The sequence below is a fragment of the Bacillus rossius genome, chromosome 2 (assembly GCF_032445375.1).
Source record: "Bacillus rossius redtenbacheri isolate Brsri chromosome 2, Brsri_v3, whole genome shotgun sequence".
NCBI classification, from domain to species: domain Eukaryota; kingdom Metazoa; phylum Arthropoda; class Insecta; order Phasmatodea; family Bacillidae; genus Bacillus; species Bacillus rossius.
This window is the reverse complement of record NC_086331.1, coordinates 111,065,386-111,083,465: the sequence shown is the minus strand read 5'-3', so window position 1 is coordinate 111,083,465 and position 18,080 is coordinate 111,065,386. Positions and strand designations below refer to the sequence as shown.

At 35.0% G+C, this 18,080-nt stretch overlaps 1 protein-coding gene across 1 annotated transcript in view; it reads right to left on the bottom strand.

Annotated features, from left to right (window-relative positions):
- Positions 1-7,238: 7,238 nt before the first annotated feature.
- The window catches only part of LOC134529613 (eukaryotic translation initiation factor 3 subunit C), a 98,176-nt gene continuing 87,334 nt past the window's right edge, over positions 7,239-18,080 (bottom strand). Inside the window, exons 17-18 of the mRNA XM_063363899.1 lie at positions 13,555-13,693; positions 7,239-8,935 (exon numbers count right to left, since the gene is read on the bottom strand). Of these exons, the coding sequence (XP_063219969.1) occupies positions 8,817-8,935; positions 13,555-13,693 (258 nt within the window). The 3' untranslated portion in view covers positions 7,239-8,816. The remainder of the gene's footprint in view (positions 8,936-13,554; positions 13,694-18,080) is intronic.

Genomic DNA, 18,080 nt, shown 5'->3' with positions numbered 1-18,080 from the left:
AAAGATATTGAAAGAGGGATAGAGGGATAGAGACCAATATAAAGCTTTAAAGAGATATGAGGTCTGAAACAATTATTAAAATATATACTAATCATTCCTTTCTCTGCCATGAGAAGTTTGTTCAGGTTACATATACAACTATGTTATAATTTACAGTTTAGCCTCTGACATTTTATGTCTACAAACCTGATTAAGACAGTACATCTTATCAGTAGGATAAATGTTACATAATGCACAATTTGTGGTTTATAGTTATTATAAACATAATACTTTGATTACATCAAAGATTAGATTATGTTGTTATTTATGAATGTGCATAACTGCCATCTATAGGCAGCTGTAGGTACTAACTTGTCCACAGAGGTTGCGATACTACAGTACAGCACACTTAACTCGTAGGTCTACTCTAGTCTGTCAAAGCACTTGCCGAGGTCAAGATGGTGGGCACGACAATACACCTTCTTCTCCTTGTGGACTCATAATTTATGTGTAAATTCATATACTTTTTACGAAACACAATTAGTGAGATTCAACAAATGAGTCTCCATATATTTTATCTTATCATCAATTAACATTCAAACCAATGCTCGATGCAGCTTTAGAGATTTCCTATAGTCATCTCTTTTAACATTTTATTCAGTAGTTGCGAAAAAAAACATTTACTAATAAAACTAAATTTCACTAATTTCGTCACCCGTCTTTAAATAAAGAGCCGTAAAAAAATTTGCAGAAATATGTGGGAAATATTTTTTGTATTGGTTAGCATATGAAATGAAATGTCACTTTTATTAAAGATTTTTGCTTGACACGTCCATGTTTTATAGAGATCAACTAAAATTTGTTCACCTAATACAGTCAATTGATACATCTTAAATTATATAAATATTAAGGAAAAATGGGCCAGTCTTTAATTTAAAACACAGTAAATACAACAATAAATGAATCCACTTCACAACTTACAAAACACCCACAAATCGATCACAGAATTCCGTTTGTAGGGGAGTGCTGATAAAAACTCCCGACTGGTGTTGCAAAAAAAAAAAATGGTTTTAGACCAACAGATAACTGTCATTTGATATAATAAAAATAATAACTTAAAGAAAATAGTACCTATTTGTTTTCTCATATGTTAAAATTTTATTTTGACTTTTGGCCAGCTTTTAATACAAAATACCCCTATGTACGACTCTCAAGTGTTTCAGCCATGGGCATGAGTTGCACCATGCCAGCAAGGAAAAACACCAAACAATGGAACCGGCATGTGACGAATGCAACGAGCTGCAAGCTATGGGTGACCATGTACCACTATTTATCCACCTATCATTTACATTTCAACATGCATGGACAAAGGTGGAAGCAAATCACAGGATGTGCACTGAAGTATGTGAATTCCACTCGTTCTGCGAGGAGCTATTCATGTGCGAAGTATGTTAGAATGTCCTCCCCAAACTCCATCTAATGTAGATTTTGGCCCAGGCCGCGTGCCTTGAGAGGCCCAGTCGTGCTTCCAGAGTTCAAATATTTGAGGATGTTGTGTGTCGGGAAGAGCTTGTATGGCACAGATTATTATCAGTAGAATGGGCCGAACACACCAGCAAGTAGCAGCGCAGAGAGGTACAGATTTGGTGGAAGCAGATTGGCGAATATCAAACCAATTGGGTCGACTTTGCTTGGCGCCTGGAGTCATGTTTCAATGATGCACGTGCTCGGGCATACTGCCTGAGAGAGCTGTATTGCAAATACAGGTGAATGGGGAAGACGTGGTAACGTCTTATAAATCGATGAACGCCGGCTGCACGCATGAAAAATTGTCACGTTCTGCCTGAGCCGAGCGTGCAAGAACCGGCCAACTACCATGTGAGAAAATTTTCTATAATATTAAACAGGTTAAGGCAGGCTTTTTAACTAATTGTTCATGATTATATTTAAACAAATTATTTAAATTAAATTTGCAAAAACTGTAAATAATATTTGAAAATGAAAAAGTATGCAATTTTTCATCAATGTTTTCTTATGACATAAAATTATGTCTTATTATTTATTATGACGTAACATTATCGTCCATAAACCGACTTTACAGACAACCCCCTTTTTATTATCAGTTTGATTTTCACAAAGTTACAAAATATTGAAATAGATATATAAAATTTACTAATATTTTATATAATAGAAAATTATTTTAGGTCATCTGTGAATGATAATTTATAATTCCAACCTTTTTAAATGCTAGTACCAAAGCTATGCCACTTAATGCATTCAACCTTCAGTGGGAGGGGGCATCCCTCCAATGCTCTCCCAGTAAAAGTCCAACCGCATTGAACTTAATCTGCAAGAAAACCGCAGCGGGGACTAGTGGTCAGCCAGCACTACTACCAACTTTTAGGGCACTAGTGGGCATTCCAGAACTTAAGCTTAAACTGGCCAAATCTTGCACCCACCCGTGGTTTCGTAGAGCACTCTGGCAAGCCTCAGATTTTCCACCGACTGCCCAATGAGTTTACAGCAAATAAAGGCCCAGTTTTGAATCCCAGATTGGAATAACAGTGTGCAGCCTAGTCATTGGTTTTACTATAGCCTGGAATCCCACATGGAAGCCAGATATTTTAGACCTAAAAGCTTCCTGGCTCAGTAGTTAAATCAATAGTAATGATCTATCTACCACCATGTTCACACAATAGCAGTTTACTTGCTGCACTAAAACAATCACACTAAAACGTTGTGACTCGTGCCTGGTAAGCGACATAAACAAATGTTAACAGAAATGAAAGTCCAACAATAAGTGGAAATATGCTGTAAATTTGTTTGAAATATTGCAGAATGGGTACATGGCTGACGTAAATAACTAACATGAGGAAATAACTTAGTTAAAAGTGTATTTATGAGCTAGGTATACTTGTCACTACTTCACATATTAGGCTTATTGTTTTAATTTTGTGGTTATCACAAAATTAAAAAAAAGGTTAGCATTATTTCATGGTAATGTGCGGTCCTTGAATATTACCTGGCTCTAGAAATAACTAGATTTGGGCCTACACAATAAAAATGACAATATTTTTTCCTTTCAGAAGGTATGAAAATTTTCAAAATTTTTAATTTCAAAAATTTCCTGATCCCGATTTGTTACCTGCAGGGCATTATTTTTCCACTCAAAATTCCCTGAAACAAACATTCCCTATTTTGCCCAGCTCCAATTTGTACCAAATAAAGAAATAGCACCAAAGACTTTTTTTAAATTCACACATCTATATTCCATGTAACATAACTCACTAATAATATATTTTGTGATATCAAATACATCAAAGAATATCAACAAAGATTTCACTATAACACTAATAAAAAAAATCTTGATTTTTTTTATCAACCCTTGTTTCTCTGCCCTTTTCCGGGAGGTGGGACTCTTAATTAAGAGACCAGGTGATTTGCAGGTTATGTATGAGCACAGCGGATGCATACTATGTTCTGCACATATGTGCATCAGTTCCCATCTTCCATCAGCCAGAGGAAATACAGTAACAAAAAAAAAAAACCATTGTGCTTTTTAAAATAATTTGCTACAATACAAAATATAAGTGTACAGTCATGTCTGGAAAAACCTGCATGATGAACTATTTTTGTCGGCAACGAGGAAAACTTGCATCATCGCAAAACAGCCTTTTTCTGCAGGTGTCCCTACAAATACCTCATTGCTGGTTTAATCTGACACTGGTTTTTCTCGACAGTGATTTGCAGAACACCCTGTCAGACATGGGACACTTATATAGGTACTTGCTTTCCATTTCCTTAATTCTTTTTTGGGTAAGTAACAAATGACACTGTTACATCCAGACTGACTTAGCCAGCTTCACAACGCCATCATCCACCCTCGCTGATCGCCTCACAATACATTTAAATTTTAAAATTCAACTACAGTGAAACTCTGTTAATATGTTTTTCAAGGGTCTGTCTAAAATTAACTTCTTAGCTGGGAAAATTCTTAGAACGGAAAAGGAAAATTTTCTCTCCTTCATGGTCAACTTTACTAATGGTAACAATTCTTTATGAAAAATAGGCCTAAGACTATATAACCAAACAAATATTAAATTTCTTACTAAAAGAAACAAATTCTAACTTCCATATACGTTGAATAATAAATTTGTTCTGCATTTCAAAATTTTCAGTGTGCCAGAAACTTTGCCAAATATTATATGGCACATTTGCAGTTTCTTGAATGAAGTCCTGGAGTCCTTCCAGATGCAATAAGGTGTCATAACAGGTTTGTTTTGGTGGCATTCTTGCTTCACTTTACACTTCCTCTTCATCTTCGTCATAGTCATCATCATCTATTGGAACCATGTTATTGCTGCTTCCTGTCGCTTCAGCATTCAGAGGCTGAAAAGGCAGTCACTGTCAGCTCCAACATAGTCATAAAAACTGCAAGTGATTTTTAGTTTGCCCTGCAAAGTTTTCCATGCATCGTTGCATGCACCCTCATCGCCATCATCACCCTCATCAGTTAGGGCTGCTATGACACCTCACAGCCTGCCTTCTTGAAGCAGTTGGAAATGATGGCTGGATTCTAGTTAGGTGTTGCGAAATTCATTTTCAGAATTAGTCTGCAGACCACCCTCTTGTGGTAATACTGCTTCAGTACCTTTATCCAGTACCCTGATCAATGGGTTGCAGCATTTATGTGGAATAAGAAACTATATTTTCACATTCCTCAAGTTTGCTACTCTCTTCAGATGGGCATGTCAGTGGTCCACAAACACAATAATCTTCCTGATTCTGTTGCCATTTTGGCATTCAGGTAGTGCAAATATTTTTCAAAGATGCCAGAAGTGATTCATTCCGTTTTGTTATTTGTATACCTACATGGTAAAATTTTGACATTTTTAGAACAGCATGGATTTCGAACTTTCCAATTACAAAAAGTGGAATCTTCTCGGACCCACCCACGTTAGCCCCCAATAGAACAATCAGCCTTTCCTTGCTTTGCTTACCCCCATGGCAGGGGTCTCTCCTTTTAAAATAAATGTCTTGTCAGGCAACGTTGAAAATGTCCTTCAGTTTGTACTCAGAATTTGAGGCAATACCGTATTTACTCGCATAATGTCCACAGTAATTTGGCTACATTTTTGACAAAAAAATGGGGTGCGGACATTATGAGGTGAAGTCTGAAAAAAAAAAATTTCCTCAAAATATTACGTTTTGTGTAGAGTAAAAAAATTGTTCTCTCATAATCAGTTTACTAGCAGAGCGCTGGTGACTGGCGACCCTCCGCAGCGGACGTGAGAAATGTGACAGGTGTCAAGATAATTGGGTGCCGGCGATTAGTGGAAGACACCACTCATTTTTTTTCTTCTCTCACTCGCGTGTGCGTTCTTACGTTCAGAAGCCGCAGCCAGCCTACACAAAATAAACACTTTGCGTGAAAAGATATTTTTTTAATCTTTCATTGAGATGGCCACTGACAGCACGGGGCAGATGTCTAATGTCTGCATTAGCCGGCGCCGGCGAGCCTCCCTCCCTGTCCCTTGCCCACGTGTGTATAAAAAAACCGTGCGTATGTACTCCCACCACTTCTCCGCTACCTCCCCTACTTTGTGACGCAGTGTGAGTTGACGTGTACTGGCTTGTGCTATATATAGCCCATCCCCTTGCAACTCGCGTGACGTCGCAGGCAGCTGCGTAGTAGAGTGCGAGTTTCTGAGTCTGGATGGTTTCACCACGCTACAAACCCTCTCAGCGACCGCTCCGGAGAAATGAACAACTCAAGGTCAAAGCATTGTTGACAGCGTCGGTAAATTTCCATCCCGTTACTGTGCCTTTCAGTGGTGGCCAAGGTTGCTTTGTCTGGTTTTATGCGGATTTTAAAAAATTCCATTTTAAGTATTTAAAAAGAAATGTGCAGACATTATGCGATTAAATACGGTAATACTCTCCATGCATCTATTAATTCTGCTCTCACACTCTCAGACTTTCCACTTATTACCCGGTACACAATGCCAGTCCTATTCTTAAATCAGTCAAGCTAACCATTTGATGCTTTAAATTCAAATTTAAGTTTCTTTTAAAACCATGCCACTCAATGGGATGTTTTGTGCACTCTGCTGTCTAAACAATTCCAGAAATGGTTTTACAATCTCTTCATATTTTCCAATCTTATTTTTCTTACATGTCAATGAAATATTGCTGACCTCAGAACTTTTTTCATTTTGTTTGGTAACAATGGTATTCAGTGTTGGTGGTATTCCCAGCTCTTTAGTGATAGCAACTCATGGAACCTTGGGGTGGAATTAACTTTGTTTATAATTTCCAGCTTTTCTTTTAACGAAAATGCTTTACCTTTGATTGCACTCATAGTTGATGCCATCAACAAACAAAGACCATATTTTGTATCAACTTTAAATTAACAAAAATCTAACACCATTGCAAGACGGAACAAACATAATGAACTGTAAAAATAATACTTCTCGGCAAAATACAGAGTGTGCGCGCTGCAGCAATCGGCGAGCTACTCATATTAATAGTCACCTACATGCGCACACACTATACGGTCAGCAACCTAACCAAACATGATGCCAACCATCACTGCTCAGCCGTGAGCTATCGATACCAATAGCTGACTTCATGTGCGCACTCTGTACAAGCATCAGACTAACCTAACACTATGTCAACCAGCACTAGTTACATTTTTATACACGCTGCACAGCAGTGATGGACACGGAACAAATCAAAGTCGTAACGGTTGAAAACTTGTCCAAAAGATAATTTACACATTGAACTACATACTTTGGTTCATTAAAATAAGAAAACTATTATTTTATAATGAATAAAGCATTTAAACTTAAAAAAAAACCATCTTTTATAAGGGATACCAATTTTACAAGGAACTTCTTACAAGGGGAAATAATAACTAACATCACATGGAGAAAATGGTGGGACCAAAACATTTGATCACATTAGACAGGAAATTGTATTGTACGGGGAACATCTTAAATGAGTTTCACTGTACCTTGTTTATAGATATTTGGCTTAGTAATGCTCTCCACATGATGACACACTACACACATCCATGGCTTAATACAGACTTGGGCAAAGAGACTTGCATAGTTGACGACAACCAACGAAGCACTACACTTGGCTGCCATGTCCTTTTAAGCCAAGCAGAAACCACACAAAACATGCAATCTTCAATTTCATTGCAGGGGAATTTGTGATATGATTCAACATACAGGTGAAAAATAGAGGTACAATAATGACAGAGATTTTTTATGTTTATTGTTGCTTACAGCAATCAAATGACAATGAAAAAAAAAAAAAGTTAATAAACAGCCACTTTTTATTTTTAAATAGTAACAACATATTACAGTCATGGAGGTAAAACCAATAATTCATATAGTACCGTATCTACCAAAATATAATACAATGATTTTACCTAAACTGCTGAACCTTAAAAAGTGGGTTTCATTATAATTGCAAACTTGTATCTTACGGCTGGCTTGAAGATGCAAATCAACAGCGATGGGAACAGCTTAGTTGAAAAATCACACGCCCTGTCTCGTAATTGCATCACTTAAGCCACTTTAGACCGTTGTTAATATCTGCATCCTAAACCTCTGCTTAGTTAAAAAACTACACTATCAACTTTTGAACCGATTCACTTACGCCACTTGGTCGGCTCTTGTTTACAGCTTTCTGAACTTGTGGAGGGCAAGGCATGACGGATGAGATAGGACAACTCTTTGGAATGCCATGTCATATATTGCAGCATTCTTTGCTTTCTTACAGATGGTTTATGAACTGCAGCTATAAAATTTTTTTCTTTGTAATTGTCACTTGCTGTTTCAAAACTGTCCATGTAAATAACTCTGACGAAAGTGGCACCATACAAGCTGTAGTAAATATGGTATAAATTTAATAATTTTTAGTCTGTGTGTTTGAATTGTGATTTTTACCCCATTTAGTATTTTTCATAAACTAATAATCAAAAAGTCTCGGGTCAAATAATATTCAGAGTTGCATTATTTTAAGGTAAATACGGTAACAGTACAGAGAGCACAATAGTACATAGCCCTGTGATGGAAGAGCCTGCAACTACAGAAATACAAATATGACCACAACACCACATGTTCCATGCATTTCTATTTGCAAGATCTTCCATCTAGAGGTTTAAAACTATCTTAAAATCTAAAAAATAAAAATATTAATAAGTAATTGTTTATATGATTAAAAGTAGGCAAAATGTCATGCAGATATTTCAGTTCATACATTTAATTATCGTTGCATCGTATATTATCGTTTGAAAAATTATTTTGAACTATTTTATCACAAAATTCCCAGTTGCACCCACTTGTGAGGATGACTAGTTGTCTAAGAAATTTTCGTGAAGTAGTTATTGATACTCTTCACTTAATTTAATGGTGATAGTGTTTGTACGAAACACACGAAGCAAGCAGCAGAAAGATAATTTTCTGGTGTGCTAAATAAAAGAAAGACAACAGAAAAAATTGGAAGTCCATCCAGGTGTTGACTTTCTCTAATTATGAAAGCTGCAACTGAGAAATGTCATGGTATGTTACGTAATAAAATACATAAATCATATTCCGGTACGATCAAGTTAATCATAATAACAGCAAGTAGAAACATTAGTATTAGTCACATAATTGAGGAATTTCATTCTGACAATAAAAAACTACACTGACTAAATCTGTCACCGAACCAACACATGTAGCTTAAAATGATAACAAAAACACGTTTTAGCAAAAACCAGCTGAATTTTCCTTTGTAGTATGCTCTTGTAAAAATAAGAGAATATTACAAAATTGGAAATAAAATCAATAGTTGCGGTTTTCTGGCCTGTCCCTTCGCTGACGGTTCCAGTCTTGACCTTGACGGCCAAATGGTTGGCGGTCACGGAAACCACCCTGGTTGCCACTGCGATTGAAGAAGTTGCCTGGACATAAGAGGAAAAGAAGGATACAGAGATTAAATCTGATGGAAACCTGGGCATTAACTGATGTTGTATAGTTTGGGAACTTGGACCCTTCTGGTAAGTCCCCTTTGATGTAATTCATGAAAATTATCTATTATTTCAGATAAAATTGCAGATGATAAAAAATCAAAACCACAAAACAGTTTTTGACTAGTAGTTAATGGTAGCAAATGAGTATAGGGTTATGCTAACAATATCACATTTATTACTATCATCTAATTACGTATTCATGTCGTGCTAACTTTTAATTTAATCTGATATTCTATTTGAAGTAAAATAAGTTTTAAGGAGTAATTTTACAATAATATTATAATGCTCAAGTTGTTGAAAGAGTGTGCCAGAGGAGGTGAGCAGTGTGTGGCAGTGGAGGTAAGCAGTTTGTGGCAGTGAAAGTGGCCATGCTGTGTGTAGATACTGCAAAGAACGGGACTCGAGAATGTAGAGTCAGGTTTCACTTCTCCGACTGTTCAAGTGTAAAGTGATAGCCCAGCTATAATGTAAATTGTTCACATTGGCAGTTGTGATGGGGGAAAATTACTAGAGATGGACAAGTCTGCAATTTTTGGGTCGGGTCGGGTCCGGGTCGAGTCCTTAAAAATAAAGTTGAGTTAAGAGTAATTACAGAAATTTGAGAGAATAAATGTATGCTTCTAATGTTTATGTAAATTTATCATTAGCATCATACTTAAGTTCATATATGTCTTCAATAAGTAAGTCATTTGTGTCAAGTAAATAAGTAAATGTAACTATCAATCATACCTATTTATGATTTCTGTTAAAATTGAATATTTTATTTCCACTGAAAATTGCCCTGGTTTAGTGAATTAAAACTGAGATAATATTAATAATAATCTTAACAATATTTCTTTTGCTTGAAATTATTTTAACCCTACAATTTCCTTAGATAGTAATTCTGAAGAGCCTCTTTTATAGAAAAGAAATTAGATATTTTTTAAAACTTCCTGACATATTTCTGAATTGTTTACCAAGAGAGTGTTGTGATACATCATGTAGTTAACAGTTTTAACTAATGGTTTTCTTGGGTTAGCTACGTTACAAATGGTTAGAATGGTTTGCTGGGTTAGGTAAGGATAGTGACATTAAGAATACTTAAAAATAGTTTGAATGGTTAGCTACATTAAAAATATTATAAAATAAAAAAGGACCATTAGTTAGGTTAGAATAGCTACCTTAGAACTTCACAGTTCCTAACTAAAACACTTCACAGCATTTTTAATGAAGCTATTACAAACTAACCAACTGTACTCACAATTTTATGCTATGTATTTTTAATGTACCTAAAAACTCATTAAAACAGTAAATTACTTAAAGCATCACAATGCACTCTTAGGGAATGAATCAAACACATGTCAGGAAGTTAAAACTTTTTTTAAAATTTTTAATGGAGAAAAGGTTTTGCTTCAGAATACCTCCCTATACTTCACAGCCATTCCGACAAATTTCTTTATAAACCAGTCGGATTTAAAAAAAATCCCTCAGCTGCATAATTTAGCAACATAGGTAATACTAAAAGATACATTTTTAGAAATCTTTTTATATTTCTTCCCCAAAAAACAGCTATCTTCTACAGCAAATACTTTAAACTATAACCTTATGAAAAATGAAAACAAATAGAAAATTAATTCTGAATATTTTTCCTTTCTTCTACAATTTTCTGGTTAGAAAACAATGCCCCAACTGCAAAAACAACAATACTTCGGGATTTTTAAACGTGAATTCAAGCATTTCCAGAAAAAGAAAACCTACATAAACTACAAGTATAATATGTAATAGCACTTGTTGCAGACAAAATTAAAGCCGTCCAACATTTTGATTAGATAGTCAAAGATATGAAGATACATGCTATGTCACTTTCGTGTTTGTGCCGAGCAGTGATAATAGTGATTTCAGTTGTAGTAAAAAAAAGGTAGACATTAAATATTTTCTTTTTGTAGTTCTGTGAAACCAATCTATGTGATGTACAGCAAGCTGTTCTAAAATGGCGTCTTTTGGAGTGTTGTGAAACGTAAATAGCGAAATATAGTTTTACATTTTTTGGGCAGTGAAATTATGTAAAATTAACAGTACTTGAACAAAACCGTATGTAAATATAAATTAACACTGTGAAGTATTTGCGAAATAATGGTATACAATTTTATGCTTGTTGCACATGTCAAATATGCACTGAGTTAAGGAAACAACAGCACCAAGTCTCGTCCTGTTAAGTACATACAACGAACTCAACTATAGTGTTGAGTGAATTATCTTTCTTTTTTTGCCACGGAAAATGGGTTGGAGAGGAATGGGCACTGAGTCGGGATGGAAAAAATATAAACAGGCTGAGAACGGCAAATGGAATCCCGTGATTTCCTTGCAAGTTGGAGACGGTTCACGGTCGTCATTGCTTTGAGAGGGTAATCGACGGAGACAGTGAGAGGCCATCAATGTGGCCTGTTTCTCATTCGGCACATAAAAATAAGGATGGAATTTACTGTACAGCCTGGAACATCAGACGAGGACAAAAGTTTATACTGTTTCTATGACAATTCATGCTGTGAAGGGCATAGCAAAAATTTAGTAAACCGGATACGCTGTTAGTGGAATATCTGCTTGGATCGTGGAATGTTAAACATGGAGTTACTGCTCATTCAATGACAACTTAGATAGTTTATTTGGAGAAAATACATACATGTCCAGCAAGCTCTTTGTGTAAACAATAAAGATAAGCTCACTGTACAAAAAATTAATCACCCTAGTGCACACGCAGATGGATCGTTAAGCCTGTACAGATGGCACAGCGAACGTGTCCTATGCTAAACCACACGTGCACTGCATCTATGTGAGCATAATGCAGTAGCGATCAGCGAAACATTGATGTTTCAAATGGACAGTGTACAACAACATGAGTAGATGTAAGGATGTGACAGAGTGGCAAAACACGGCAATCGTGTTTGGCTGTGCCCATGGCCATACGCACATTGTCAATTGCACCAAAGGCCAAATTAAGCATTTCATCCTGGATATGTGTAAGGTCTGGTTCAAGCCAGAGGTGGGTCTGTGATGTTTTGGCCTTTTTCTTCTCGTATCATTGTTTGGGCCCATTCAATGCTGTGTCCCCTAACATGAAATGTTTAAACAATTTTGATTATCAGGTGTTGCCTTTCAGTCAACATCTGCATGATGAGTATACCTCAAATTTTCGAATGACAAAAAAAAGTTCATCGGGCTGGATTCATATATGACTGGTTCTATGAACACTCCCCCACCCTATTACATCTCGATTGACCAGCAAATTCACCTGACTTGAACCCCATTAAAAATATGTGGGACATGTTGGAACAGCGAGTAAAATGCAGACATCAGCATCCCACAATTTGGTGGAATTGTGCGATCAAATCCTCAACGAGTGTCTTAACCTGGACTCACTTCCTAAACGAATCCAGGCGGTTATCAAGTACAGAGGTGGAGTTACACTATATTAAATTATGCTTGTAATGATTTACCTAGGGTTGACTTAATTTTTTGTCCGGCAAGCTTAGTTAAAACTATGCTCTTTATCCATGAACAACCCCACCCTTGCAGTCCTCTGTGGTATTCGTATCCCAAAAAGACCAAGTTGTTTTTAATAGGAAATATATTTTTGAGTTCATAACATTGTCATAAATTGTTTCATGCTATATGCATACTCATGTTCCTACAATAATCTCTCCTGCCCATTTGCAGGGGATTGTGCAATCTGTGCTACCACATTTTCAGTTGCTACAACCACATGGTGTTGGCAACGTTTGAAGAAAGGTCAGGTAATATGTTTTGTGGGTGTTGTTTTGGAATAAAGATACATTATATCAACTTAATTCATTGTTAAAACATTTAGTTTAATTCCTTTCCACCTTGGTACCAGCTCACAACTCTATGTGATGACTGTCACTTATAACTCCAAGAGCTTGCACTCATGTGCCTGCTGGCCCACACACCACATAGTTTCCTCGTCTTGCAAGTGGTAGCAAACACAGTGATCAGGTAGCAAGAAGTGACAGCATTTCCCATTAACTCCCACACAGGCATGTACATTTAATTAAAAATAACACCAATGTAAACATAAAATTGTTTTATAAATAGCTTTTGTATCAAACATAATTAGTGATAAGACTGTAATGAAATATTTATTAAAACATAATTAACATGAAATGGCAAATGGAGTGACTCATATCACAGTCTAAGGTTGCTACCCAATTACTGCTAAATATCTCTCTGTAAACAATGTGATAAAACAAGATTTTTTTTCTAGGTGATTTTACCTGAAAGAATTGCATCACTGTAAAAGTAAGAATTTTTAAAACACTACAGAGGAACCAGGGGTTGAAATGCACAAAATAACCAAGCAAGATAATGATCTAGAATACGCTTCGTTGATTTGGTGTTTGGCCATTGTACATAACATACACTACTCGACACCAATTCAGCTCATGGCTATATTCTAAAAGCAACAAACATACTATTAACATTCTTTAAATAAATATAAAAAAAAAATTTCTTATCTATTATAAAAAAGAGTAAATAGCAAAGTTTATGAATTATACCTTGCTTCATTTCAAAAATCCTTTCATTTGAGTCGACAAAGTTATTGACCTTGTCGGCCAATTGTAAAGCCAGTGCTTGTAAACGTGTTGGTTCACTGCGATGCATCACAACAGTCTGTGTGGGATCGTCAAGGGAAGCCTATAACACAAGAACCTGTCCTGAAGTGTGCAAAAACACAATACACGTCTCCATAAACATGTCATAAGAAACTAAAGCCATCGTCCACAATTTAAGTTTTACAACAAATGCTTTTTCTGTAAAAATTATAAAGTTCACATACATGCTTATTGAAAGTTTTTGCACACAACATGCACTTGCAAAGCTAAAAGTCATATATGTCCATTTTTCACTTCACTCTACATAAGTGGATAATGTACTTATGCACGGTTTCTTAAAATTACTCTTCACACAACTGAGATGAATTTGCCCCCAGCTTAACTTCACCCAGACACCACCTTCACCATTTCACGCTTTTTTTTTTTCATTCACACTAAGGTATTAATTTTTTAAGCAATATAATCCAATGCATAGGTGCAAGACATTTTATGTAGGGTAACATTTTACATTTAGTTACAGTTTAAGCAGTTGCCAATGTCAACTTTTAATTCATTACCTTGTTTATTTATTTTTATGTAGCATCTCATTGACAAGGTAATTAAAAATAAAAATTCATTATATAGTTAAAAGTAACTTTGGTTAGGATTCAGGAAAAATCTATACTACTGGAAATCCAAACTGAGAATGGATAATCTGGGATTGGAACGTGTCTTGTCGAATGTGAGTCAAACATTTTACAGCTGAGTCACCTTGCTCAGTTACCTAGTTTGTAAATAAACATGTGTGACGTCTGGAAGATATGGTTTAGCCCGAAAAAAATTGTTTTTGAAATGTTTTACTTGTTTTGGCTAGCCCAAGTGTCACATGTTGCTTGATAAACTACATCTCAAATCAGCTCTTTGTAACCATATAATAGCAATAGGCATGTGTGAAGCTTTGATAGTACAATAAATTTGAAGTATTTTAAATATTTGATACCACTTTAAAACAATATAAACTATACACATTAAAATTTTTTTTGTATCATTCAAGTCTTACATCGCATGTGCAATTTATTTTCTGTTAACATTGGAAGATCACCCTCTCGCACAAGCTTGAAGCCATAATCATTTAATTTAAAGTATTACACAACTTATTTGCAGCATTGTGTCACCTACCATGGGTTTTCTTAATTTTGTCTAACAAAATTACAAATGGATAAAGGTGCAGAGGGATCATCACAAGCGAAAGAAGTAGTGTCAAAATGAAAAAATAGCGCAAACCAAATTTTTTCACAGATGTTCGCTGACTGTTCTGCACAATGCGATGGATGCAAACAGTCATTCAAATGCTAGCATGGTAGGTTATATAACCATGATTTTATTATACTGCTTTAAAAATTTGTAGGTAGTGTACACAGCAATATTGTAATTTATTATTTACATGGTAATATCTGTTCTCCTAATATAATGCATCCTTCAACATAAAAGACAAGAAAGTGAAACACAAACATGTCTTGTTGTGACCACTCGTGGAATGTATACATTTCGTACGTTTTCTTAGGTCTTCAACCTTATAACATTTCTTGGAGAATTTTGAAGCTTTAATGCTGTAATCTGCCACAAAAGAATGTTAATGTGTGTGTGTCATAGATTGGTATTGACTAGATAGCAAATTTTGAAAATTTTCCTATCAATCATTCTGCACGCCCAAATTTCCCCAAAACACATTTTGCAATTATCACTAGTTTTAAATAGGTTTGGAAGTATACGTGATTTGGATGAGAAAATAGCAAATACTAATAGACTTAAGCCATCTGTGAAATAATTTGTTTCAGTTTCTGAATTTAAAAAAAATTAAAATTCAGAAAATGGTGTTTTTGATTAGGCTCCATACTATTTGTCCTGAAAACCACAAATGAGTATTTTGAATGTTGCTAACCTAACCAACAATTAACACCAACTGACAGTGTTTTAATTGTAGCTAAGCTAAGCTAAGCTAAGCTAACATAACCAATGGTTCACACAGTTTAACAGCAAAGCCTATTTTATATGTAGCTAACATAATTTAACCATATATTCAAATGGTAAAACTATTTCAAAACTATTATAATAATTTTTATTTTTTGTATAAGGATTTTTTGAAAAAAAGTTTGAGTGCTTTATGTTATTAAATAGAACCAAGATTAAAACTGCAGCTTTTTTTTAACATGTGGTGTACTTTTACATACCTTATTAACGTGGGTGGCAAGTTGAGATTTTGATTTACAATGCCTAAATAGCAATTCATAATTTTCACACCATTATTTAATTAATTTTTTTTAACTATAACTTGTACTATGATTTAGTAGTAAAATATAAACCTTTAATTATTTATAGTTACAATAATCTATTTACAATGTTTTACAAATGCCATTAATTTTTACTTTGATGCACAAATGTGAAGTATGTGTAACACTTATTTACGTGGACAATGAACCAAAAACTGTATGAAAAAGAATAGCTCCCATATTGATGAATTTTCTTAGCAAACCCTCTAGTTTATTCCCCAACGCCCAGAGCAAGCAGCACAGCCAAACACTGCCAAGTGCAAATATCACTAATATGCAAATTTACACACTTTTTAAAGTCAACTATGACAAATAGCTATCAATGTAATTCGTAATTCCATAGTGGTAGACCACTTGGCACATTTGCCTCTACACTTGGCCATATGGCAATGCATTGACTCGAAGGGTTTATTGTTACTTGAAGCATCAGCTGTAGCAAGAGGAGGCAAACATATTCTCCACCCGTACATTTGGTCACAAAGACAATGACATCGGTAGAGGGATGAAGGGAGAGACGACCCATTGCTAAATGACTTCAGCACTTTCCCTGGAGAATTCTTGAAATATTAGACCAGTCATTTACTACAAACAAAGTTGGGTCGTTAGTATAGTACACAGGTACAGTCCAATACAAGTAGAAGCACTTAACCAATTTGTAAACTGTTTTCATAATGATTTTGCCTATTGTAATGAGAATTTACTTAATTGTCCTAAATTCTATGTGCATTAAATGAGTTTGCAGTTTCCTATTTAATGCTAGCTGGTCAATCTCATTCCCAACCAAAGGATGCTTGTCATTTATTATTGTGATGTAATATTTTTTCTAGTTCACTAGTTGTAATACATACTAAGGTTTCTGTTATAAATTTCACAAAAAATATCATTTATATAGATATTAATTTCTTGTCAATCAAAACAGTAAATAATAGTGTTAACATTGGTCTTCTTATAAAATTTTTTATTTACAAATATTATGATATGCATGTTTGAAAAATTGAAAATAGCTTATACATATATTAATTCTTTTATGATAATCATAAGTTCTTTCATGATAGAATGAGGTAATTGTATTCAATTGAACAAGAAAGACAATAGACCATTAAAAGACAGATAAAACATAATATTAAAAATTCATTCCTAGAAGTCCAGCCTCTGCTCAGCACTTGATCACCCAGCCCTGATAACTGTGTGTCTCACTAGACTTAAATGCCTGAAATAACTTGGAAAAAATAATGCCACACTGTTCCATGATATAAAAACAAAAATGCATATCTCAAGTTATAAAGTAAAAGTAGCTTACACTTTGCTGTAATTTCTAAATTGCAAAATAAATTTTTTATTTGTTCTTTACAATATTTAATTGTCCCCAATTCTTCCAGTATCACATTTACTAAAAATATTTAAATATTGTTCAAAAAGCTTGCTTTATTTCTGTTTCAGTTCAACGCTTGTACCATTTATGTATCATAATTCTATTTAAAAAAAATTTATTTCTCCCTCCTGGGAATGAACTAGGACAATGCCTCTGTAGCCTGCCAATCACAAATCATGTATGCTTACTACACTGCATTAGATGCATCTTACCTTTAGTTTAGACAAAGGCAATTTTATTTGCAGGAGCTAAATTGGTAACAAGGAAATTTAAGAACAAAAAAAACTATTGCCTATATCCCATTCAATTAAGAAAAATTTCACTAACAAAAAGACTGGAGGGTTAATCATACATTTTTTTAATCTTTGAGCTTCAATTGTGGGGAAAAATCTATATGCCTATATTAAAGGTTGTAACAACAAATTTATTTGTGGCATACACATGCATACCAGTCAGCATCATCAGAAAAACAGAAAAAGCTAAAGTGAATTCTCAATTATCCATGCTAATTGGGATCCACTAATTCCCAGAGAATTGAAATACTGTGAAAAATCCAGATAATACGTTTCATGGTAAGGGGTCCCTCAAATTTAGGTTGAACCATACATTTGTCTTCAGTAGACTTCTGAGTACAAGTTAAGTCTTTGTGTACGGTGTCTCAGCTTATTGGCACGTAAACCATACGGCATTGTGTCACCATGCAGTCTCTCTCTGTCTGCTGGAGAGGCGGCTGAAACCCACTCCTCACCTCCCCATTCTAGTATTTAATATTTCTACCCATCTGCGCA